We start from the raw sequence: 25,243 nt of genomic DNA on the forward strand, positions 1-25,243 counted from the left end.
AATTGTGGACAGGTCAATGCTACCAAAACTCTAGAATACAGGGCTTCCTCAAGATCTAAAGAATGCCAGTAGGTACTGGTCATTATTGTTATTAAAACACCTCTCTAGGGTCCCTCCAGACCACATTCTATGTCACTCCACCAGAGATGTATTGTTAAATGTTGGATTGACAGACGGCTAAGAATTTGGGGGTGTTAACTTAAAGTTGGGTTTTTAGAATTAGATGATTGTAGCAAGACTGTTTCTCGTAATAATTACTTGTAGGTACAAGCGGAGTAGTTTGATCTCCACAGATAATTGATCATAGATCCCTATATCAAAGTGATCAGCACCTACTATGTATCTACTATGTGTATTAATTGAAGCAATGAAATGGCTATGTGTTTGTTTTGTTTACTAAAACATAAGCCGATATTCTACATAAATGATCCTAGTCTACAGATTTTATACATATATTAAATGCAATTTTATTTTAAACGGAGTATTTTCCATTATTTATGCATGTCAATGTAAACATGTTTATTCGTGTTTAATTAGTTTTAATGCTATAAATTGAAAATAAACATGTTAGTAAATTATTTTATTTTATTTCCAATAGGGAAATGATAGTCCTTGAACACCATATTATATGGTTTGTGGTATGTCAATGAAATACCTAGTAAAAATTGAGCTGAAATGTCTCTAAATGCTAAATTCTCGGTATACCGGTCACCCCTCTAAACCGGCCGCTTTTTTTTTTTGGTCCGACAGCTGGCCGGTTTAGAAAAGTTTCACTGTACTCTTGAACATATTCTCCACTTTTATTTATATCATATCTCTCTGAGCTGTTATTTATTCATAACATTACATATGTAAACGCCATCATCAGCATTGACACTTTCGGAGTTTTTTATATCTTAAGAACACATGTTGCTTCATACTGCTGCCGAATTATATTACATTTTTAGATATACAAAGCAAGAGATTCATTACAGACTTTGCAGTCTTTGGGGTTAATGATACTTTAAACTAATACCCACATTACTGATTATGCACATTGCTGTCTTGATGCGATTTGTTTAGTTTATTTGGATCGTTAGTTTACATTTTAGTTCACCTGAGTTGAAAGCTTAAGCAGATTTTCTGATCACTTTTTTATCCAGCGTCTTTGCGATCGTGAATTATGTTGACATTTCTAGAACATAGGACAGTACAGCCAATGAAATGACATGCGCCCTCCAAAGGGGATACGATTGAGAAAATGAAAGAAATAGGGTGAGATCATTTAAAATTTTCTCAAGAACCACTCGTTCAAAGAAATTGACATTTATACATTATACCTCCCAGACAGACTGCATAATTGAGTTTGTTGAAATCATGAATTGAGTGTAACCACAATAGATGGTCAAAATACATTGAGAAAAGCTTCCTAATAACCACACGTCATGATTACTCGAATCAATGTGAAATCACCCGCTGGTAATGCAGATTAAAGCTTCTTAAAATTGTTACATTATTATTTTTTCACCTCCCCATGGCAATGTTTAGACAATCTACCCATGGTATCGTAAAACAAACATTAACTGTAGCTATTAGATACAGATTGTGATTCATGTTAAACCACGTACAAACATATAATGTTCATTTGCGATGAATTTTATACAGATTAAATGTTAATGAAGATGGCTTCCTGTTCTCTGCATGAATAGCAAATCATTGGGGAGCGTAGACGATGGCTTGGTTTCAATTGTGTAAAGTTTTCCTTAAACATGCGATTTTCCATAGTTCCTGACACTCTATCACACATCCATTTCCGGTTCATTGTGAATAAAACAAACAATATCGAAAAAAGGCTAATAGTTCTAAAAATGTTCATTTTCAGTTAAAATATCGATATATTATTTTATCAGAATGAATGCCTGGATGAATATTTAAATTTGATAGACTCCGTTATTTAGATATCATGGATACCCACATTACAGCTTGTATTGTTTTAACGGTTGCAATAGCTCAGTGGTAGACCGTTTGCATAGTAGCCGGAAGGCTGTGAGCTCGTACCATGAACACATCATACCTAAGACGGTAATGGTTGCTCCTTCGCCAAACACTCGACAATTAAGGATCTTTCGGATATGGCCCTTAAAACGAAGGTGCAATGTCGTGGAAGGCGTTGGCAATTTCAAGAAGTCATCACTGTTATGGAGCTGATCGCTAAGCATTGGTCTAAATATATGGTGGGTCACCTATATACTTCGTTTTGTCTCAATGAGTGTGAACAATTCTTGACTGGACGCAAAACAAATAAACAACTAAATAAGTATAATATATTTACTTTTGAAACACACCTTGATGTTTACTTTCGGTTTAAAACGTAGGAGAAATGGGCACTATTATGTAGTGAAAAAGTCGTGTAGGAAGTTTGGAAACTTACCGTAAAGGATACAGAACGGTTTAACAAAAAATAGGCTTATTTTACTAGTATGGGTATTCCAATACTTTGATATAGATGATATATTGGTTGTTTAGCCGTTTTTCGCTACACTCAACACATTTTCAGTTACATGTATCTGGTGGCGCCCAGTTTTTATTAGTGGAAGAGAGAACTCAGTTACCTTCCGAAAGTAAACTGGGAAACTTTCTTAATAGCCAGCGCGAGCGGGATTCGAACCCGCACCGACCAAAGTTGAGAGGCCATGTGGTTTTGAGCCCGATGCTCTAACCACTCATATATATGTAATGATCAACGGGGAATGCTTATTCTTTCTCCTAAACACCTAGCACCTTACCCAACATCTGTTGCATGCAGGGTCTGCATTTTCCTTACTTTAAATTTTGTATTCTTCATATCGATTTTTCATCCTAATGATTTCAACGTTTGTCTTGATTTCACCATTTTAACCTGCCTAACAGTTGTGTACACGTTTTCTGGTAAAATGGGCATGCCTCCTGTACATGCGATTCCTACATCGGACAAAGTCCCAATGACAGTCCATTACAGTCTTGTATAGTTAGATCATTACAGGTCTTCTAGAAATAAACACTGTCACCACTGCAAGGCTTCAAAACCTAAAAAAAATAATATTATGATTTTTATATTATATCGCCAAGGCACGAGAGTAGAAAACACAGCTCCTTGGATAATAATCGTATCCAACCACTAGCCATGGGAGGTCCTATATATAGTCCCTCTTAATTCACCAATGGAGACGATGTTATGTATTGTATCGTACGAAAGTATACAATGAATTAAACGAGTTGCATTAACCCGAAGAAAGGGAATATATTGCCTCTGTTCTGATGTTTTACTAGCAGCCGGTCGACAGGGGATGATTGCTCCTCCTGGGCACCTGGTCCCACCTCTGGTGTGTCCTGGGGTCCGTGTTTGCCAAACTATCTATTTGTATGCTTGTAGGAGTTGTGAGATTGGTCGCTGTTCGTTATCTTCACCTTGCATATGCAATGGTTACCTGTTTTAAGTGTGGTTTTATTCTAAATCATTGGAGAAGTACACAAGTATAAACACCACATTCTTCTGTCTACTATTAAAACCCCACAAGTAGATAGTGAGACTATACTTCACTCATCACTATGAGATCTACACAATTGATTCGTAAGTACACCGGATTTGAAGTATCACAATTCCTTTTTTCCGATCATCTGTTTTGTAAAGTGGTGATTTTATAGGTATTTCACATTCTGATTTTAACTTCGGATTACGTTATATTTCATTGAGCATAGCCGTTATCGGCAATCTAAAAAGGCAAGACAATATTTTGTGTATTATCAGATTTGAAATCGAGGCAGGTTATTGGTAAATAATTTGATGTCACAGTTGTTTCAACATTCTCCCTTAAAGTCGGCATTGCGCACATTTTATGACCGTTATACAGATCTACATTGTTAATACAACCTGACGCGGAGGTTAATGCTGTCTGTCGCCTGTAATGCTTTGTGTTAGGCCACTCTTTACACACTTGCCTTTTACCTGATTAAGATAAATGACTCTGGGTGGCTGTAAACGGTCGACAGGGGGTACTTCTTCTAGGCACCAAACCCCACCTCCGGTGTGTCCAAGTGTATCTCTGTGTCTTACGCTTAACTTTGTATTTCCATATGTATTATGGGATTGATCACTGTTTAATATTTTCACCTTTTCATTATATATTATGTTAAACTGACTACATACATGACTCATATTACTTTCACTTTTCTGATCATTGATCTTTTCGATCATATGAGTTACAAATCGATGTGTACCAGTGATAATAGTGCTCGCTTCGCAAGCAGGTGGTTTAGGGTTCGATCCCAGAAGTTGCGTCACATTTAAGACGCTTAAGATAGATAATAAAGACTATAATGCAGCCTTAAACTACTGAGGTTACGACAGACGTGTGAGACTGAGAGCATTAGATGTCCCCACATTGAAAAGGTAAACATGACGAACAGCGATTCATATAGTAACTCCTATAAGGGATACAAAATAAAGAGTTGGGCAAACATGGACCCCTGAACACACCAGAGGTGGGGTCATGTACCTAGGAGGAGTAAGTATTCCCTTTCGACCGTCCACACCCTCCATCATCCCCATATCTGAATTATATACAGAGATTAAAAGGAGGTGTGTTTGTGAAACAAACTCATGTGATTAAACTCCGAGATCAACGTCATGAGGTCCAATATTTTTGCTACTAAAGAGAGGATGAGTTTAAATATGAAATGCACATGTGAAATATGAAAGCCCTTACATCATATATTTTAATATATTACCAGGGTTAAGGTTGTTGCGGAAAAGAAAACACACGGGCATGCCCTCAATCATCCCAAATATGTGACTTCATGTCAGCTGGTAACATATCAATGTGTGAAGGTTTCTTAATGAGACATTGAAGTACAATACTAACAATAAGGTCACAGTAAGCTCTTAGTTGGCCTATTGCGATGTTTTATACGCATGAGGTGTACCAGGAAGTCAGAAAATACAATGGGATAGACTTGAATTCGAACCCGGGTCCCCTTAATATTTAGTCAGGTGGATGAGCTATCTGATCACTTCCGATCGAAACCGTCTGATTGCTTTATTCACACCCTTAAGTCATCAACTCAGGATCTTTATCCCCGGTCATACATTTTCACCTAGCAGTTCCAGGAACTACTTTACGGAACCAAATCTGATCAGAAATGTGCAATGGAATAGACCAGATCTAGATTCGAACCTGGTCCCCCGGATCTCCAGACAGGTGCTCGACCAACTGAACTACATGTATCTGGCCATCAGCAATCGACCCCCTCTGGCGTCTACCAAGATTGTTAATTTCCTGATCCCTAAGTTATGGTTATCAAGTGACCCTTGTATGGTGTAAGATAATCGTACTAAATTACATCCTTTGTGCACAAAGACCTTCTTGGCACTTGGTTAAGAATATAGAATGAAATTTTTATTGCGATCGCAGAATAGACACAGAAATATAAACGTTTTCAATGAAATAGGCCTAGTAAAAAGTAAATACCCTTCAGCTAATTAAGGATCTAAACTAATTAACCTTAAGTTAAGTGATACTGTGCAATGTTGGGTCTTGACTCTATGAGATAGCAGTGAACAATGTACATTGGTTGGTTCTAACATCATTAAAAATCAATATTGTACAGCTGAAGGGTTGGCTTTGAAGTTTAAAGTGCCTATAGATACATCTTGATATTAACTCATATAATCCATTTACTATTGAAAAAAATATCTTACCCGTTTTCGTCGAGATACAATTAATGATAAATAAATGATAAACCTACACCGGAAAATCATTGGGTTTTTTTCAAACATGGAAACAAAAACAATAGAAACTATTGACGTAGTCGCATATGTCTGGTAGTTATATATATATATATATATATATATATATATATATATATATATATATATATATATATATATATATGCATGAATGTCAGTTACGTTCGTTAATTGTTCCGTCATCTCATGGGCATACATGTACTGCATCTCGAGAAAGTTACAGTATTAATATAAACTTCCCCAGGTGTTGTACAACCAAAATCCTCCAGGTGTTCTACAACCAAACTGCGTTCTGATGTATTGTACAAATTAGCACAGCGACTTCAAAATGTCAAGAAAACAGACCCTGATACTTGCGATGATTGTCATTATTTACTGCGACGCCCGTTTACAAGACAGCTATTCAAAGTTACAATACGGATACAGACTGGATAGAAAGATGATTGACTCTTTCGTTAACTTCAGTATTTTAGACTGCGCTGAGGAGTGTTTGAGAACAACACGGTGTAAATCCGTGAGTTATTACAAAGGAACAAACTATTGTGAAATAAACTATGATAACAAATCGTCAGTCACTGACAGATTTTTGGAAAGTTCGGGGTGGATCTACAGTGACAAGGATGATTGGGATACTGTGAGTATGATACTGAATTTGCTAACCAGTTCAAGGGCTCTTTTGTGTTGTTAACTGGCTAAAATCGTCATTTCTCTTTCATCTTTTTCGATGACTGTGGTTTAAAACAACAACACTTCTTGAGTTGACATAATTCAAGCCCTAACTTTAACTCATGTTTACTTGTTAAATACTTATGTTGCGTTTGTTGGCTTAATTGATTTTATACGGTTTAACGTTCCGCACCAGAATTTTTCACTCATATGGAAACGTCACAATTATCGGTGCTGAGCTGCCAAAATTAGGTCTCTGCGTGGTACTTACACATTTTGAGTATTCTCTTTATCGTACAGCACCATTTGAAACATGCAACCTCGGTTTTTTGCGGTCTCATATGAAGGACCACTCCATTTCGTCGCTTCTTACGACAGGCAACGGGTACTAGTGACCTATTTTAACCCCAGTTCCACATATCTACATACATTTATGAATAGGTGAAGATAGCGAACAGCTATCAATCGCATAATCCCCATCAAGAATACAAAATAAAGAGTTGAGTGAATGAATCATTTGTGAGTTTTAGATGAAATATCAAAACAAGACACTGACTTCAACACAAAGCCGGTATATTGCTGAATGTTCGCTGTGTCAGATCTCAAATAAACATGTAAAGCCAGTTTGAAGGTTAAAATATTTCTCTGTTACAGTCTATTGTACCATTAAAAGATACCAATATATTTGAAACCAGTAGACATATATTAAAGGGAACTATTGCAGAGTTATTTTTTCTGGAAAAGATGTTTTAACAAAGATAATGGGAGTATGCATCACGTCTAAAGATATATACATGCTACACTTATAGATATATATCCACACTACAGCTATAGACAAATATCCCCACTACAGTTATAGACCGATACCACACTACAGTTATAAACATATATTCACACCACTAGTTATTTACAGATATCCACACTACAGTTATAGACAAATATCCACACTACATTTATTTACAGATCTCCACACTACAGTCTTAGACAGATATTCACGCTACAGTGGTATACATATAACCACACTACAGTTATTGACAGATATCTACACTACAGTTATAGACATATATATACGCTACAGTTATAGACAGATATCCACACTACATTCATTGACATATGTCATCTCTGTAGTTATAGACAAATAGCCACACTAGAGTTATTGACATATATCCATAATATTGTTATAGACAGGTATCTACACTGCAGTTATATATCCACAGGACAGTTATAAACAGATATCCACACTACATTCATTGCCAGATATCCACACAACAGTTATAGAGAAATATAGCAAATAGAGATCGATTACTGTTCGTTATCTTCACCTTTCATTTGCATATTTACTGTCTTATCCCACTATAACATTGTCTTCGTCACTTGTATTCATTCTTCTATAATCGCAATTGCTTTCCGCTGTAACAGTATTTTTTCCAGACTTTTTTCTCTGAGAGAACACTTCAAATATGTATACATTTCTGAGAGTAAACATAGTGAATATTGCTGAAATAATTCATATTCATTGACCATTAAAAATATTAAAATAATTAAAAGATGTTGAATTGTTGATTACTTTTATTTTGATCATGTTTTTTAAACGCAATCCTAAGCAACGCGCATCATTGTGTAATAAAAGAAATCAAGACAAAACACACCTGCTTGAATTGTATATTTATCTGTATAGACCTTAATCACAAACACGGACTATTTTATCCCTGAGAGAAATTAAATGTACCAACTGTATTACTAACAAATTAAACACTGGTAAATATGGTTACTTAGTTCCAATGTTTTAAATCACAGATCAAATTCCTTAATTAATGAAGACGCCGGTAGGGGACATGAATACTCGCAGAAGACTTGTTACACATGTTCATTTCTTATTGCAGGGTATTATATCTTCTTGTTCGGCATCAAAGTGTTCCATCGATGAGAAATGCAAACCCTTACCAAGGGGGAACTTTGAATGTGTTTTATCAGGTAATATGTTTCTCATTTCAATGATGCTTTAGAGAATAATGTTCCTCAATTAATTTTCCATTGTGAGGACTTGCACCTCTGAATGCCAATATCCAAGAGCATACAACTTAGAGTGAGATATTTAAAAGACAAGCCACGGAATATAGACCAATGCAATATACGATTTCACAGATTGTGGTATTCCATCACAGCCGGGGTTGAATCTGAGCAGCGTCGGCAGATGGGATGGGATTGGGATTGGGAGATATATGAAACTTGATGTTCCCAAAAATGCAAGCAATATGGCTCAGGGTTGCTTCAGTGTCCACCAAATGGGCAGTGGAAAACAAATTTGAAATGTGGTACTTTTTTTTTCGAATACAAGAACTTCTACTATATCGCTAAATAGGATTTGATGACAATGAAGAACCGGTGTGACATCCGGTGATTTTTTTGTTTTCATTTTGCCTTGATATTTTGAAGAAGGAGCAGACAATATATTGCGTTCCGTGTCAAGTTTGACAAGACCAATATGGAATCGAGACTCAAACCTACTATCTTTCGGTCACGAAGCAAAAAGTTTAAACACGCGGTCTCCTCGACATATATAGCTAGAAAATGACTTTTGAGAGAGAAATAGACAGCACTTTGAAATGCCAGTGAAATAGTCGCGATGTATTATGAAGTCGCGTACGCTGTTTTGTCAGAACGCTTTACATAGCATTAAAAACTTTTACGGTACCAACTTTGATGCACCAGATGCGGATTTCGACAAATAATGTCTCTTCAGTGATGCTCAAACCGAAATGTTGGAAATTCGAAATAACAATAAACCTGTAAGAGCTAAAATGAAAACTAGAATGCGAAAAAAAAGTTGAGTCAAATTTGTCTAAGGACAAGAGCTATGCGTGAGGGAGATAATCCTTAATTTCTAAATTTCATAACAGCAATCAAATATGCATCCGTATTATCAAGCTAGTAACGAAGTACTTAGCTACTAGGATATAGAGACCTTCAAGGACTAATAGTCCACCAGCAGAGGCCTCGACCCAGGGGTTGTAGTGTAAAACTTATACGGTACCAACTTTGATGCACCAGATGCGCATTCCTACAAGGAAAGGGAAGGGGGCTTTAAAGAATGACATTAGACATGCATGTAATCTGACACGTTATAGCAATATAATTGACTTATAAGAAACTAAAAGAGGACCTAAAATAGATCATTTGAATTAAACATAATTTTATTTCTATGCAATATACCATTTCATTACTGTTTAGATAACTTTGGACTAGTTTTAGCAAGTTAGCACTAACTACATGAGTTGCTTAATAAGAAGCCCGTGATGTCACGCATGGTCAAATGCATTTGACAAAGTACCATAATCTATGCAGCAACACATCTTCTGTTTACCTTTGGTCTTCGCTAGGAATCATATTTATCAACAAGCCTGATGTACCATTGAACGGCCCGGTCAAATGCCAAATTGGTGATTGAAGAAACAATCATTTAATGCTTTGTATGGAAATAGTTTGTAAACATGTTTTCAAAATAACACGTTCCATAATTTTACTGTGATAACATATCATTTGACATTAATCATGGACCCCTTTCTTAAAATAAAGGAAGTATTTAGCAAACTGACATTGTGAAGGGAATACATTTTAACGAGTAGACAGAAAAGACACACTAATTGAGATGCTAAATATTTGAGTTGCTTGAAATATATATAAAAAATAGATAATAAAATTGATTTTGTAAACATTAATTATTTTATAGATATAATCACCCTATATGTACTTCTTTGACTCAGAGATATTGTATTCATTAAAATACCAGTAATGTAATTTAAGCGCACATAATGAAAAATGCTGCACCCATAAGGGAGCGAAAACAGCGCGAACATGAGCTATAGATCAACAGGGTCACAAAGAAAGGACAATGTGCAAGGAAGGTGATGTGGCTGTATTAAAACTGTCTGATTTATCCAGGTTTTGATTAACTGGAGATAGGGACTTATTCTTCACTACATGTATTCATTTCATGGCTTACATTTTTCTTAATCACTATACTACAATGAAATATAATGGGCGGGGACAGTCATCCAAAATAACTTCATTTGAGTATAGAGATAAGATATATTGATCATTGTCGAAAATGCACCCCTTTTTACGTGCATGCATTTCGATGATAACACTTTCAAATTTAAGCTTAACAAGAAAAAAACAAACTGTAATTGTATCAATCTAATCAATGTTACACACGTATTCAAAAACGGAAATGCAGAACAAGCTTATAAAATTAAATAATTCATATGTCGATTCGTTATCCCAGTGAACTCGAAATAAAATACACCACAGGGTGCTCGAATTCTACTTCATACTTGAATATTTTAATGAACTAGGTGTTAAAGACCCAACAATACTACGGTGCTACTTCTTCACGGATCATTAAATGTTAGCGAAGCTTATCTCTGGCCATTGTAATTTACCTGGAATTTACCTTGCCAACCTATAAGGATTCTGTGTATACTTTTGATATACACAAAAGTTGTCCCTTTGTCGTCTGCAGAATCCTTGTGATCATAGTATTTGCATATAGAGCTGAAACACAGTCTACACTTCCCCTCAATTATGTACAGGTCAATGCTATCAAAAATTTTGTACCTGTGTATTAGGCTTCCTTAAGATGTTAAGAATGCCGATAATAATTGGTTGTTATTGTTATTAAAACACATATTTTGGGGTACCTACATACCTACAGACCACAGTCTCGGCAGAAATCCTTCCACCTGAGATACATTGTTAAATGTTTTATTGACAGGCAGCTTACCACCGTACAGGTACAATTTGTGTTCACTTAAAATTAGGTCTTAAAGTGCAAACTAAGAACTCAATCTTATGACAAACATAATGAGTTCAGCTACTCCATCGTCAGCTTTATATATCAATATTCAATTATCTATAGCTCAAATGCTATCTGACATGTTTCATACCAATTGAGGTAATTATTTACACATTGATTCTGACTTCGGATTATTCTTACATGATCAATATATTGACCCATGACCGGTCCGACTCGTCGACAAGGGATGGATACCCTTCCTAGGCTCCTGATCAAACATCTGGTATCTCTAGGGTGTGTGTTTGCCCTACTCTTAATATTGTATCCCTTATAGAAGTTATGAGATTGATCACTGTTTCTTATATTCGACTTTTTCTACCGAACGATACGCGGGACTAGAGATCAAACACAATGTGTTAATTATTCAGCGGTGTATTTGTAAAGTAATTGACGATTTTGTGCTTGTACCATTTTAATGTCTCTGGTTATGTAACGGTCAAGCAGTGTACGTAAATGTTGCGGCAAGTTTGTGATTGGCGTACCCGTTCGTAAACAATTTATGAAAGAAAATATATGGCTTATTTCTTGTTGCACATTTTGGGCTCGATATTTCACCAGAATTCAAACGTGGTGGGGGTCATAGTTTAACTTGGATATATTATATATACGATTTCGATTTGATATGGCATTTCGGGCAACTGTGTTCATTTGGTGAAGGGGGAGGGGTATATAGCTTCAAGTGCGCCCAGACAAGAGCTAAGGTAAATCTATTGAAATCAGCTTATATTAACAATTGTAGCATACATTTTGTACATAGTGATATATACAAATCTGACATCTGGTGAATATAAGACACTGGGGAGGGACTCTCGTGGGTACGTGTTCCCCCTTTTTATTTCATTTTTATTCATTCTTTTAGCAAATAATTAAGATAACAGTGGAAACCCTTGTGTTTATCATTGCATATAAGATTGTGATTTCTCATTTTATCTTTATTAAATATAATAGGTGAAAGATCGTCGATATTCTTGTACGCTACTTCCGTACAAAATAAACAAGCCATCAAGTTAAATCATCAAGAACATTCAAATCATTTGAATATTCATTACAATAACAACGTTATACTGGTACGCATTGCCCATGATTGACCCCCGGGCGGACGGATGCGCTGAATACAACTAGCCGATCTTGCTACAAATACATTGCCGCTATTCATTTGTAAATAGCTATCATCGCAACGGAGTTTTATAACGTCGGGAAAAAAAATCATTAGTAAAGTATGATTTACAATATGGGAATTATTGTAGTCGAAGATTATAAGACTCTCTTATGAGTAGCCATGAAATATAAGGTGATTCCACCCGAGGGTTGCAAAAAAGCTGTGAAACCCGAGGCTTTGCCGAGGGTTTTACCGCTTTTTTGCAACCCCGAGGGTGGAATCACCTTAATATTTCATGGCAACTCATAAGAGAGTATTTTTCTCTCATATTTCTAGAGTTTTCCGTTTTCCTTGTGCCTAGCGACGCCATTTTGAGAATTTTTCAATCAATTAATTTTTCGCTCTACATTAAAAATAACATCAGAATCGAATTCTACGACCTTCATTTTGGCAACTATGTTGCTGACAAAAAATCGGCCGACGAGTGTATAAGTGAATTGTATTAGAGTTATTCCTCTTTGAATAAATCAATAATCAGGGTGCGTGACGTAACTCGACAGTCATCAGCGCGAAACATTTTGACAGACCTAATCAGAATATCCATTCACAACTGCACGGTTTTTTTCTTTTTCTTAGAGAAGCATTGATATTGATATTAATTGAGCAGTTATTTAATGACGAGTGTGTGAAGAGGAATTCCAAGTGGTTTTTGTAGGTGAATATGGGCATGGCTAGACTTTCATTTTTCACGCGTGCAAGGACTCGAGTTTCATTTACATTGAACGCACTTATTTCACCTGAGACACGGACAGTAGACGTTGACAGAGTGAATGTGGAGGTAGGCCTAGACGTAATAGACCGTGTGGGCTGGGTTTCTGTGAACGGGCATAATGCACCGGATGACATAGGTGTATGAAGAATTTGTGACTGTTGTTGAGCGTGCAGTAATTGTTCAAGGAATGTGTATTTTTGTGTCCGGTCACATACACCTGGAGATTATCAGGGACATTACAATCTGTCATTTTTTGTACAAGAGCTTTGCAGACGCTAGTGTTCGTCAATCGAGGCGAGGTAAGTTGCAAGCTAGTTGTGTATTGATTATGACGTCACGGGATATGTAAGATAAACGTCACGTGATATGAAAGATATAAATATCTTACATACCTTTCTTTCATAGAATATCTGTATCTTACATACGTAGATATGAAAGAAAAGTAGATAAATCAATTGGATAATGAAACATTCATATCATTTTTCGTAGAAAATATTGATCTCGCGCAATTTAGTAGCTTTCAAAAGAACTTGCTCCGAGACCACACACATCCAATGAGTGTTGAGATCACTAGAATTAAAAATTGCAAACAATTTATTCCACATCGAAGGTAATACATATCTTATAGAGTCAGTACATTTTACCTTTCGCTAGATGCAAATACCCATTTTATCCCTTAATGTGTGCATCGTTAAAGGTTCCATCGAAAATTTGTCACTCATGTTGCCAGCTGTAATGCCGCAAATCAAGACATTTGTTTAGCACTCAGAGCCATAGCAGAGGGTGTTCTTTATGTGCTAACCCCTGCCGTGATATAAAACCTTCATCGTTAAGGTCATAGCTAAAAGACTCGCGATTCTCATTTCTAAATGCAGAGTGTTTATGCCAAGGGACAAAACGTTTTATACAATAGATGGCGCGGTTAAAGTGGAAAAATCCACCAAGAGTAAATACATAAACGTGATGGATCTTCTCCCTTGGCTTGCAAATACGTCTCCACACTTCAGGTCAATAATGCGAGGAAAAGATAGGTAGAGATTACTTCTCATGTTTTTTTTAAATTCTCTTCTTTGATAAAATGTTAGAGAAATTACTTGATATTTCATAAAAAAAAAAACATATGAAGTACATGGATTGCGAATTATCTTATTTATTCGCTTTTGTGGGTGTTATTTCATTGTTTGAAATATAATGCAAGTATTATTTCTTTTTGCACTAAATTCAAATGTTTTAATATGTTTTACTTTTTATACGCCCGTCGTTAGACGGGAAGTATTATGTTATGGCGCTGTCCGTGCGGCTGTCCGGCTGGCTGGCTGGCTGGTTGTATATCCGTCCGTTCCAGGTCATGTTTTCCTTTTTTCCGTAAAGGATGTATGTACAACTTTGCAATTTGATCACTATATCTCCCTCCAACATTTTAAGACTGTGTTTGCATTTCAGCTGGGTTGGTACATCCTTGACCTACTTTAGGGCTTTTAGTTGGTTAAACAGTTTTCCGGACTTTTTTTGTTACAGATACAGATATTGCCCGGAAATTTACACATAAGCTTCCTTTAAGAGTAATGAAAGTTCAGTTTGCATTTCAGCTGGATTTGTCCGTCCGTCCATGACCTACATTATGACTATAAGTAGGTAAATACTTTTCCAAGCTGTTTTTTTTATTAGGGATACTGATATTGCCGTGATATTTAGTCCTAGGCTTTCTTTCGGAGAAATACAAATTCAAATTGGATTTCAGGTGGATTGGTCCATCCTTGACCTACTTTTTAGAAATAATGGGTTGGAAAGTTTTCTTGGCTTTTTCCATAACGGATACGCACATTGCCCTGGTATTTAGTCAAAAGCTTCCTCTCGAAGGAATACAAGTTCAGTTTGCATTTCAGCAGGATTGGTCCATCCTTGACCTACTTTTTGAGAGAGAAAAAATAGGTGAAACAGTTTCCCTGGCTTTTTTTCATTACGGATACAGATACTACCCTGATATTTAGTCAAAGGCTTACTTCCAGATGAATTCAAGTACGGTTTGCATTTCAGCTGGATTAGTCTATCATTGACCTTCTCTTCGGAAAAAACAATGGGTCAAACGGTTTTCTGATCTTTTTATTAGGGAAACATATTCTGACCTCATATTTAATCAAAGACTAAAGAGGCAGTTAGCATTTCAGCTGGATTAGTGTACTACGACCTACAGTACTTTAGGGGTAGAAGTAGGTAAACAGATTTCCAGCTTTTTTTTAGTGCGGTTACATGTATTGCTCTGAAATTTGGTCAAAACCTCTCTTTCAGAGAAATATATAATCAGTTTACATTTCAAACATTTCAATTTAATTGGTGCACCCTGACCTACTTTACTGAAAATCAAATGGTTTCCTGGACTTTTTATCACCATAAATAAATATTGCACCATAATTTTGTCACAACCTCACTCTCAGTGAAAATTGAACACATAATCAGTTAACATGTAAGATGAATTGGTGCACCATGGTTATCCTCAAGGTTTTTCTATTCATAATGTGTGCTTTATCAATTCAGAGTGCACAATATGTTTCCAGGTTGAATGTCACTGTCCGACGGGCGCATATTGTACCGTTCGTGGTACTCTTGTTTACAAGGTGTGAATACGAGAGAACATGTAAATTACTATAATCAATATAAAAGCACAATACGCGAAAGCTTATGACTAAGCACGTACAACCCTGGCTGCAACACACTCTAATGGTTAAAATTCCTTAGTTTAACACTCTGCGTTACAGATGAAAGTCGTGAGTACTTTGGATGAGATATAAAGCACTGTCGTCAACCGAATTCATCAGTCACTGAAGCCAAATCACAATCACGGTAGCTGCTACACCTAGCGCTCCAATCACTTGGTTTATGTGACCAGTCTTTACCTCATGCTGCTATATCTTGATGATTTATTATGTGAGTATCTACATGGTACATACACATGCATATCTATACTCTTACTTACAGAATGTAGGGATGGATGGATTCCATTTCAAGACCACTGGTACACGCCCCATAACAACAGACAGAATCAGGAAAGTGCCAAAGTAAGTCTTATCACATTGCGTATTCAGTAATAAATCTTTCATAAGCTCATGGAAATATTACGTGGGCGTGTCACATATGTGCAGATACTTTACCCGCGCCTCTTCTCTATAAAGAAACATATTCAAATAAAGGAAAGGGAAAATAATGAACAGTGGTCAATCTCATAACTCCTACCGGCAATACAGAATTAAGAACACACGCCCCTGGACATACCAATTATGGGATCAGGTGCCTGGGAGCAGTAACCATCTGTTGTCGACCGGTCACACCCGCACTGAGTCCTTGTCTTGTTCAGTTAAACGGAGTAGCCCCATAATCAACATCAATGTGTCATGAACGGCCTAACTATCGGTATGACACAGATCAGACCATATTTGATCCAATGATAGGTTATGTTCGCAAACGAGATCACTATAACGACCATATAATTTGCGAAATATTGAATTTGAACGAAATATTGAAACCGCTGTAATATAGTCATTAGCCTGTCTTGATTTAAAAACGTATCATACGCAGAGCAAGCTTGTATGTATCTAATCAGTTTTGAGGTATGGACACACTATGCAGGTAATAATGGAAGATTGCTTTATAACTATGGGAAGTTGACAATGAAAAAGCTGATTTACAATATATATAACTCCGCTTTCCTGATCAACATATAGGACTCACGGCGGGTATGATTTGTCGACACGATATGCTTACTTCCCCTAGGCACCTGTCCTCATCTCTGGTATACCCAAGCGTCCGTGTGTACCCAAGTCTATCTTGTTTTGCTCATAAGATTGAGATTGATCACTTTTCATTATCTTCACCTTTCATGCATGCAGATCTTGAAACCTGTTTTCGTGTCGATGAAATATCTTATAATAACCATTCAAAGATTGTTCCTAATGCATGGTACATCATTGAAATTAAGATGTTCATATTTTCCTACTTCATAATAGGACTTAACAGCGGCAGTGTTTATTAAATACATTCCCTGTGTATTAGGTTATTCTTGTAATTTGTGCTTCAGATGGAATGTGGAAAAGAGAATGCATACTTGGTAGAAATCAACTCATCTGAAGAAAACTCCTGGATCAAAGATACCTTTCTTACACAGTTTGGTAAAATATTGGGCATCCATTTACATATTCAGTCAAACGTTGTTATCTCGAACCCGATAGCGTCGAAAGAAAAAGATGAAGATATCTGTAGATTTGAGATATTGAGGTAAATACATTAATGCAATGCATTTGGGTTTATGTCAACATCCATAAAATTCGAGCTATCGATGTTTGAGATACCGACGTTCAACTGTAATTAAATCGAAAACCCCCTCTTCCATCCCAATACTGTGCAATATAGCCTGGATGAATTCAAATAACGTGGTGAAATTAGGCATCACCAGGTAAGTTTTCGTGTCAATGAAGTTCGCAATATTATTAGCAAACCATGTTATTTACACGCAACATCGGTGTTCGATAACAATATATCTTATGTGTTTCACTTATTCAGTATCTCTGTTCGTTATCTTCACATTTCCATTTCCAAAAAAGTACCCGCGAAACTCCACCACCACCCCAATAAACAACAACAGCTTTTTTGTTTAAACATTTTCTTAGATTTCCCCAGTTGTCTCTGACATGATCAAGCAGAAAATCTTATTCTTTGAAAAAGAAAATACTCTTTGACATCTTTAAAAGAACGCTTGATAGCAGAACATCTAAATGTAGTATGTAAAATAATCGAAAGAGTGTATGTTTAAAACTTACCCAACAAACATATGACTGATTAAAACTTGAAAGAAAAAAATAAGTCATTGTGACGTCATGCGGACTCTCAAGCGTGATGCACCATTGACAGATTGATATTGCAGTGATTTTCTTTAAAGCGAGGTCACAAGTAAGATGAAAGGTGAAGATAATGAACAATCATTAATCCCAAGTCTTATAAGCCATATGAAATAGAGACCTGGGTAAACATGGACCCCTGATCAAACAAGATATGGAATCAGGTGCCTAGGGGGAGTAAGCACCCCGTGTCGACCGCTCCCACCTGCCGTGAGCCCTATATCTTGATGGTATAAACAGAATTATCCGTAGTCAAAATCAGTATACCAGGAACGGTCTAATAATCGGTATGAAACAAGCCAGACAGCATTTGACCCCGTGATAGGTTGTATTGGCAAAATAAATCGTTATAAATCGACCATATACAGACCCTAAATCGTACTAATACACCACTTGCACGGAACGGTACGAAACGATTCTTGCACGGAAAATTGAACGGTTTACACGAAACGTTGAACGGTCTGCACGGAACATTGAGCGGTCTGTACAAAACGCTGAACGGTCTGCACGGAATAGGGAACGGTTTGCAGGAAACGATAACCACTTAGTTGGCGTGGCTTGCACGCTTTGTGAACGGTCTGCACGAAACGGTAGGCAAGAGCTGCACGCTTTGATCTTTTCGGTATTATTTGGTTCAAATAGTTTCAATATATTTGCAGTATTCTAGATATTTAAAAATGGTTGAGAAAGAAGTGATAATGATTTATTTTAAAATTATTGCTCATGTACTACGCGGTAAATTTCATTTTTGTTTATTATATCAATGACTTAGTATGAACACGTTAGAATGAAAACAAATGAATTTTTTACTTGATTTCCAAAAGAAAAAATATGCAAAAATCACATCGTCACGGAGTATTGATTAATCAAATCTTATTGATGCATTGCTCTATTAAATTCATTGAAACTGGATATGAAATGTTCGCGTCTGTTTCGCTAATTTTGTACATTCATTCTGAGTGTCGTTAAAATACATTTGCAATTTGTATTTTACAGGCCTCTTCCGAAAGACAGATGTTGAATAAACCTATACATTTTATATACATGTGTACGTGTGTGAACAGATAAAATGATTTAAAGAAAATTCTCGTCAGGAAAGAGTGAAATATTTTTGGGCGGGGAGAGGGTTGTGAATGGTCTGAATGAAACGTTAAGCATGACCTGCACGCTATTTTTTTTCGGAATTATTTGTTTCTTCCTGGGGTTAGTTTAAACAAGGAATAGTTTAATGAGTTACGAACAAGTTGGAATAAAAGGAAATGAATAGTTTTTAACTTCGGAAATGAAGGGAAAAGATGCATAAGTGGAATATTTATTATTCAACTTTATTAATTAATTGATCTATTAAATTCATTGAAAATGTCGAGCCTATATCGCTAGTTTTGTACATTCAATATGAGTGCCGTTAAAACACGTGTGCAATTTATATATTGTTGGCCTCTTCTTAAAGAGAGATCTTTAATAAATCTAAACATTTTTACATACATGTATGACAACATAAAAAATGATTTTAAAAACGCTCGTAAGATTGAAACACATACCATATTAAAATATGATTGAAATAGAGAAATAAATCATATAACTGAATAGATAAAACAAATAATGACTAAACACAGTAATGATCAACAGATATACGAGGTGATCTAGCTTCCAATTTTAATTATATTGTTGCATTTGCCTAATTCTTTAATCTAAAGAAAACTGCATTCATTTTTTGAGAAACAAAAGATATAAACACCTCTTTTGTCATATTTCAATCACCCACGCCGATTTCCACACCTTTTCTACGAATGTAAATTTCAAATATCCGGATTAGTTGACCTCTATTGTGGTAAAAAAGGACCTTGTGGTAAAAAAAAAGGACCTTGGAATTTGCGTAGAATATACAAGTTATACAAAGGTCGGTCTTTGCATTTGGCAGACACTTCCAACAAACGATTTTGATGAAAATATTTTTTTATTTAAAAAGAGAAATGTGATCATACAAATGTAACAAGGAAACCAAATTAGTATTCCTATATACAAAATAAATAAATTAAAAAAATAACGATACATATATATGTCTCTGCACTTGCTTGAAACTACCAAGGGTGAGAAAATGGTATCAAATTTCCCTCTGTCTGGTGGTTTTATAGTAAACTATTTTCTTTCGATTATTTTCAGATGTTCACTGCTTAGAGACATTTTGAAATAATTGGTCAAATTCCCAACACTGTTTACCTGTCCTGCATCCCATACCAAAATGACTTGCACGGTATGTACGTTTCTAAGGACGTTATTTGAACGATCTGCACGTTTCAATGAACGTGGCTTGATCATGCACGGAATGATTCTTGCACCAAACGATTTGAACGGAACGGTGAACGTTATGCATGAAACGTTGAACGGTCTGCACGGAACAATGAACGGTTTGCACAGAACGGTGAACGGTTTGTACGAAACGCTGAACGGTCTGAACGGAACGGTGAACAGTTTGCGAGGAACGAAAGGAAACGCTTTGGAGGTTTAGTAGCATGCTTCAGGGTCTGTAATTTGCAAAATGCTGATTTATAACGATAGTGTTGAAATCCCTGCACCATACACTTGTTTGTCAGTATCCTGCCTCGATTTAAAAACTGGTCATGCGCAGAACAAGCTCTTGCATATCGAATCAGTTGAGAGATATATACCATATGGAGGTGAAAATGGTGCATTACTACATAAATACGGGACGTTGACGACGGAAAAGTTTAATATTGTAACATTTTCATACAAATACTACAAATTAAAAAAAAAACACCGATTACATGTAAAACTTATACGATACAAATTTTGATGCACCAGATGCGCATTTCGACAAATAATGTCTCTTCAGTGATTCTCAACCGAAATGTTTAAAATCCGAAATACCAATAAACTTGTTAGAGCTTATTATAGGGGATATCAGAGTGCCAAAAACAGTGGAATCAAATTCGTCTAAGGATAAGAGCTATGCATGAGGGAGATAATCCTTAATTTTGAAATTAATTTCTAAATTTTAACACAACAATTAAATGTACATCCGTATGTTCAAGCTAGTAACGACGTACTTAGCTACTGGGCTGTAGATACCCTCGGGGACTAACAGTCCACTGGTAAAGATATAATATAATCCGAAATGATATTGTATGATTTTCATATGAATACCATGCAGATAGAAAATCAGGAGAACCAGTGTTTCCTGTGTGAGTAAATTATACGGATATTTAAGGGGTTGACATTGGGGTGTCCGGTATGGATAGGAGTGTACTGTGATGCATTATAATTGTAGGTAATTGATCGGACATTTGGCATTGCTCCATATGGATAGGTGCGGAGAAAATTGATGGAACATTTGTCTGGAGCAAAAGCGATGATTTCTCTAATTGGCTACCCAACGAACCCAGTGGCCATATCGAGGAAAGATGTGTTGTATTTACTAAAGAAGGTAACTGGAACAACTATCCGTGTCCAAAAACACATTGGTTTGTGTGCGAAAGGAATATATGAACGTATTTATCAAACAATCTCCTACATGTTCTATGTGGATTGTGATCGTCATATTTTCTATATTTTTACGATACACTATTCGGACCAGCATAATGGACATGTCTTTCAATCAGAAAACATTGGTATATGTCTTGAAGACTTAAAACACCGTTTTTCATAGTACAGGGTATTGCAGGGATACTAGATTGTTGTGTTCTCGATGACGAACAAATTACATGGGTGCAAGGCACAAAAGAAATCTTAGCTGGAAGATGTTATATTGATTTATTAATTGTATATCATTTAACGTCCTTATTTTGGAATTTTAACTCATATGGAGATATTTCATCTTCATCTTCCAAGTGAAGAGTGGGAATTACTATTGGAGAATATTTTAAAGCTATATTCGATATAAATCAGTTTTATAGTGAATATTGTAAACTTTTAAAACGCACGAAATTCACCTGAACTCGGTTATATTCAATGTTCTAGTGATTGTTGATTTTTATGTTGTGTTGTGAAAATAAACATCTTGTTCACTGTATATGGCGGTCAGACGGGTTCGATCGCCGGTAGCCAGATACATCAGTTCGTAGAGCACTTGACAAAATATTTAGGGAGATCGAGTTCAAATCCTGTGCTGTTTTGTTTTCTTTTTTTCTTTCTTATTACAGTATAAATGATTCATCAGCGTGGGGGGTTGATATCCAGTAGTGTTCTAAATGATAATAATGAATTTAAAATACACATCAATTATCCAATTTCTGAAACGTCATACAAATAAAAGTTTAAACAATATTGACATAAATGTTCTAGGGGAAAATAATAAACAATCACTGTATGGGTCAGACACCCTCTTCCCTAAAACAGAACCATGTATTGCATATAGATGAAATTAAAATATCTGGTCAACATATAAGTCTCACGGCGAGTGTGACCAGTCAACAGGGAATGATTACTCCTCATAGGCAACTGCTCCCACCTCCACTGTACCAATGGAACTCTTATAAGAAATCCAAACTAGAGAGTTAGGCAAACACGGACTCCTGGATATATCAGAGGTGGAATCGGGTTCCTATGCGGAGTAAGCACCCTGCTGTCAACTTGACCCACCCTATCAGGTAAACAGAGTAATCCATATTAAAAATCAGCGATTGATAGTCAAATAAAGAATTGAATAAAATAGAGAAATAAAAGTTCCACGTTGAAATCATGTGGTAAAGAGTTTTTTAAAGCAATGCCGAACATTTGTAACGATTTTGTTTTGTTGGATCCTATGTTCTTTACTGGAAACAAACAACAAAAAGTGTAGACTTATGAGGGGATTCAATCATTTAATTGTATATATTTACATAAAAAGTGAAGATAAGGAACAGTGACAATATAATATTAAATATCTCACAATCCGTGTATAAGGGCATATAATACTACATGATACAATACGTCATCGTATATTGCCCTTCAAAATGTTGTTGGAATTCCAATGCGTGAGTTCTATCAATGACGCTAATTCCACGTTCATGTAAGATTGGTATACAGTATGCCTGGACCTACAAAAGAGCAAAAATAAAATGTAGGTAATAAAATCATACTAAGGGACGACGGACAAATGTAAATAACGGAAGCTTTATATAATCAAAACATCCATACAATGCATTTTATGTTCTGGCGTTTCTCATAATATATATTGTCAACAATACATACGTATTTGCACTAATAAAAATAACAGAATATCTTCAATATTAAGTAAATCGCTACTCTTACCATTTGTAAGACACAGGCATGTGATCAGTGGTATTCTCTAAATTTCAGTATAAAAAGTGATCATCAATGAATAGGTAAAGATAACGAACAATGATCAATGGAAAAATGAAAACAACAATTAGTGATCAGTTTAAAAAAAGATTACACGATATTAATATCATAATTGCAATGATGGGGACAGGGCGAATAACGGACCCTTGGAAACACCATGGTGGAGTAGGTGTCCAAGATGAGTGAGCATTCCCTATAACTGGTCACACCCGATTTATCACTCCGTCTTGATCAAATGAGCGGAATAATCAGACAAAATCAGCAGCCATAAAACTATTATGACACACATTATATAATATTTGATATCTTTGAAACCCCTGTACTTAACCCCTGTACCATGAACTTGTTTGTCAGTAGCTTGTCTCGATTAAAAACCTGACTATACGCAGAACAACACCTTGCGTATTGAATCAGTAGAGAGATCTAAACACCATATACAGATGATGATGGATTATTGCTACATAAATATGCAAAGCCGACGATGGAGTAGCAAAAAATATCCTGTTCATCATACTGTTGAGCTGCCAGGTTACCGTTAATGTCTACTTTCAATAAAACATTAGTTAAATATATTGTGTCTCTGATTTCCATTTCACTAGGATATATCGAATTCATATAGAAATGGGAAACCTTGAGAAATTCCAGGCTGTAAATAAGTTCTCTACATCTGCATGGTACATAAATATTTCATTTAAAATGAATATTAACGACAAAGTAACAACTCAAATTTATGAAAAAAGGGTTCATTTCCACTTCGCCATCGTCAACTTCCGTTATTTATGTAAATATATCCATTATCATATGCATATTATGTTTATACCCCTCAACTGATTCAAAACGCTATATATTGTTATGTGTATTTTTTAAAAATACTACACATTTACAACGTAAAACAGTAAGATAGATGCGAGTGTGACCGGTGAACAGGGGTGTTTACTCCTCCTAGGCACCTGGTCCCACCTGGTGTGTCAATGGGTCTTTGTCCGACTCTATATTTTGTATTGCTTATAGGAGTTATGAGATTGATCACTGTTCGTTATCTTAACCTGTTATGCATCACGAGACACAAAACATAACCTTACCATCATGTCCCTCCTCATTTGTATTTGACTGGTCAGTTAGATCCGTATATTCCGCTCTTAAAATATTGTTTTTGCGATTAGTACATATGGAAGAGAAATTCTGCACAACCATTTAATAACGTTACTCCTGTTATGTCTCACTGTTATGTCTCACTGTTAAATAGTTCGTGTCCAAGTGTGAAAATAATGCACTTTTAACATACATATAATTAAAAATAGATACACAAAGGAAATCGTTCGAAAAATGAAGCAAATGATATGGTGACTTTTCTGTACTGGGTATAGATAGAGCACCGTCACAAAACATTTGTATATAGTGCTGTTACAATCTCCCTTATTATCTCACCCGCCAGTGACACGCTGTGATTTAGTGTTGTGTAGTATAAATATCGTCAGTGACACGCTGTGGTGTAGTGTTGTGTAGTATAACTATCGTCAGTGACACGCTGTGGTGTAGTGTTGTATTATGTAGTATAACTACCACCAGTGGCAGGCTGTGATGTAGTGTTGTATTGTATAACTGCCGCCAATGACAGGCTGTGGTGAAGTGTTGTATTGTGCAGAATAAGTATGCTTATCACTTACCTCTGATCTGAGGGATGGGATCCTGTAAATAATGAAATGTATTCATTTTGTCAAAAGATATCAGTCTTAGAATTGAAAAAAAAAATGATTTATTTTATATTGCTTTAAAGGACCCACTAGAAATTTTTAATTGTAATGGAGATGTCACCATTTTCGGTGAAGGTCTGCATAATTTATGCCTGTGGTCGGCGCTTGTTACACCCAAAATGTTCGTCCCATCCCAAATCGTC

At 36.0% G+C, this 25,243-nt stretch overlaps 2 protein-coding genes across 9 annotated transcripts in view; one reads left to right on the forward strand and one right to left on the reverse strand.

The window, feature by feature from the left end:
- The first annotated feature begins 6,203 nt into the window (after positions 1-6,203).
- Positions 6,204-17,429, forward strand: LOC125660740 (uncharacterized). Its single transcript, XM_056147443.1, has 4 exons — positions 6,204-6,398; positions 8,314-8,404; positions 16,133-16,212; positions 17,229-17,429. The coding sequence occupies exons 1-4, from the start codon at positions 6,204-6,206 to the stop codon at positions 17,427-17,429; spliced, it is 567 nt and encodes a 188-aa protein (XP_056003418.1).
- A 4,201-nt stretch (positions 17,430-21,630) lies between these two features.
- Positions 21,631-25,243, reverse strand: part of LOC130049408 (uncharacterized) — a 31,415-nt gene continuing 27,802 nt past the window's right edge. For 4 of the 8 annotated variants that reach the window (XR_008797891.1, XR_008797889.1, XR_008797888.1 and 1 more), the window contains 3 exons: positions 25,014-25,035; positions 24,429-24,484; positions 21,639-23,081 (listed from right to left, as the gene is read on the reverse strand). Coding sequence is in view for 1 of the 8 variants with exons in the window: in XM_056146903.1 (XP_056002878.1) it covers positions 22,976-23,081; positions 23,296-23,332; positions 24,429-24,484; positions 25,014-25,035 (221 nt within the window). In the remaining 7 variants the exon portion in view is untranslated. Of the gene's footprint in view, positions 23,082-23,295; positions 23,333-24,428; positions 24,485-25,013; positions 25,036-25,243 lie in introns of all 8 variants that reach the window. The other 4 variants (XR_008797893.1, XR_008797892.1, XM_056146903.1 and 1 more) reach the window with 2 other exon arrangements.

The sequence above is a fragment of the Ostrea edulis genome, chromosome 8 (genome assembly GCF_947568905.1).
Source record: "Ostrea edulis chromosome 8, xbOstEdul1.1, whole genome shotgun sequence".
In the NCBI taxonomy this organism is placed as follows: domain Eukaryota; kingdom Metazoa; phylum Mollusca; class Bivalvia; order Ostreida; family Ostreidae; genus Ostrea; species Ostrea edulis.

Coding starts and splice junctions, on each gene's coding strand:
- LOC125660740 (XM_056147443.1), top strand. CDS start 6,204: ATGATTGACTCTTTCGTTAACTTCAGTATTTTAGACTGCGCTGAGGAG. Junction 8,405..16,132: donor CTTTGAATGTGTTTTATCAG/GTAATATGTTTC, acceptor TCTTACTTACAG/AATGTAGGGATGGATGGATT. Junction 16,213..17,228: donor AGAATCAGGAAAGTGCCAAA/GTAAGTCTTATC, acceptor TTTGTGCTTCAG/ATGGAATGTGGAAAAGAGAA.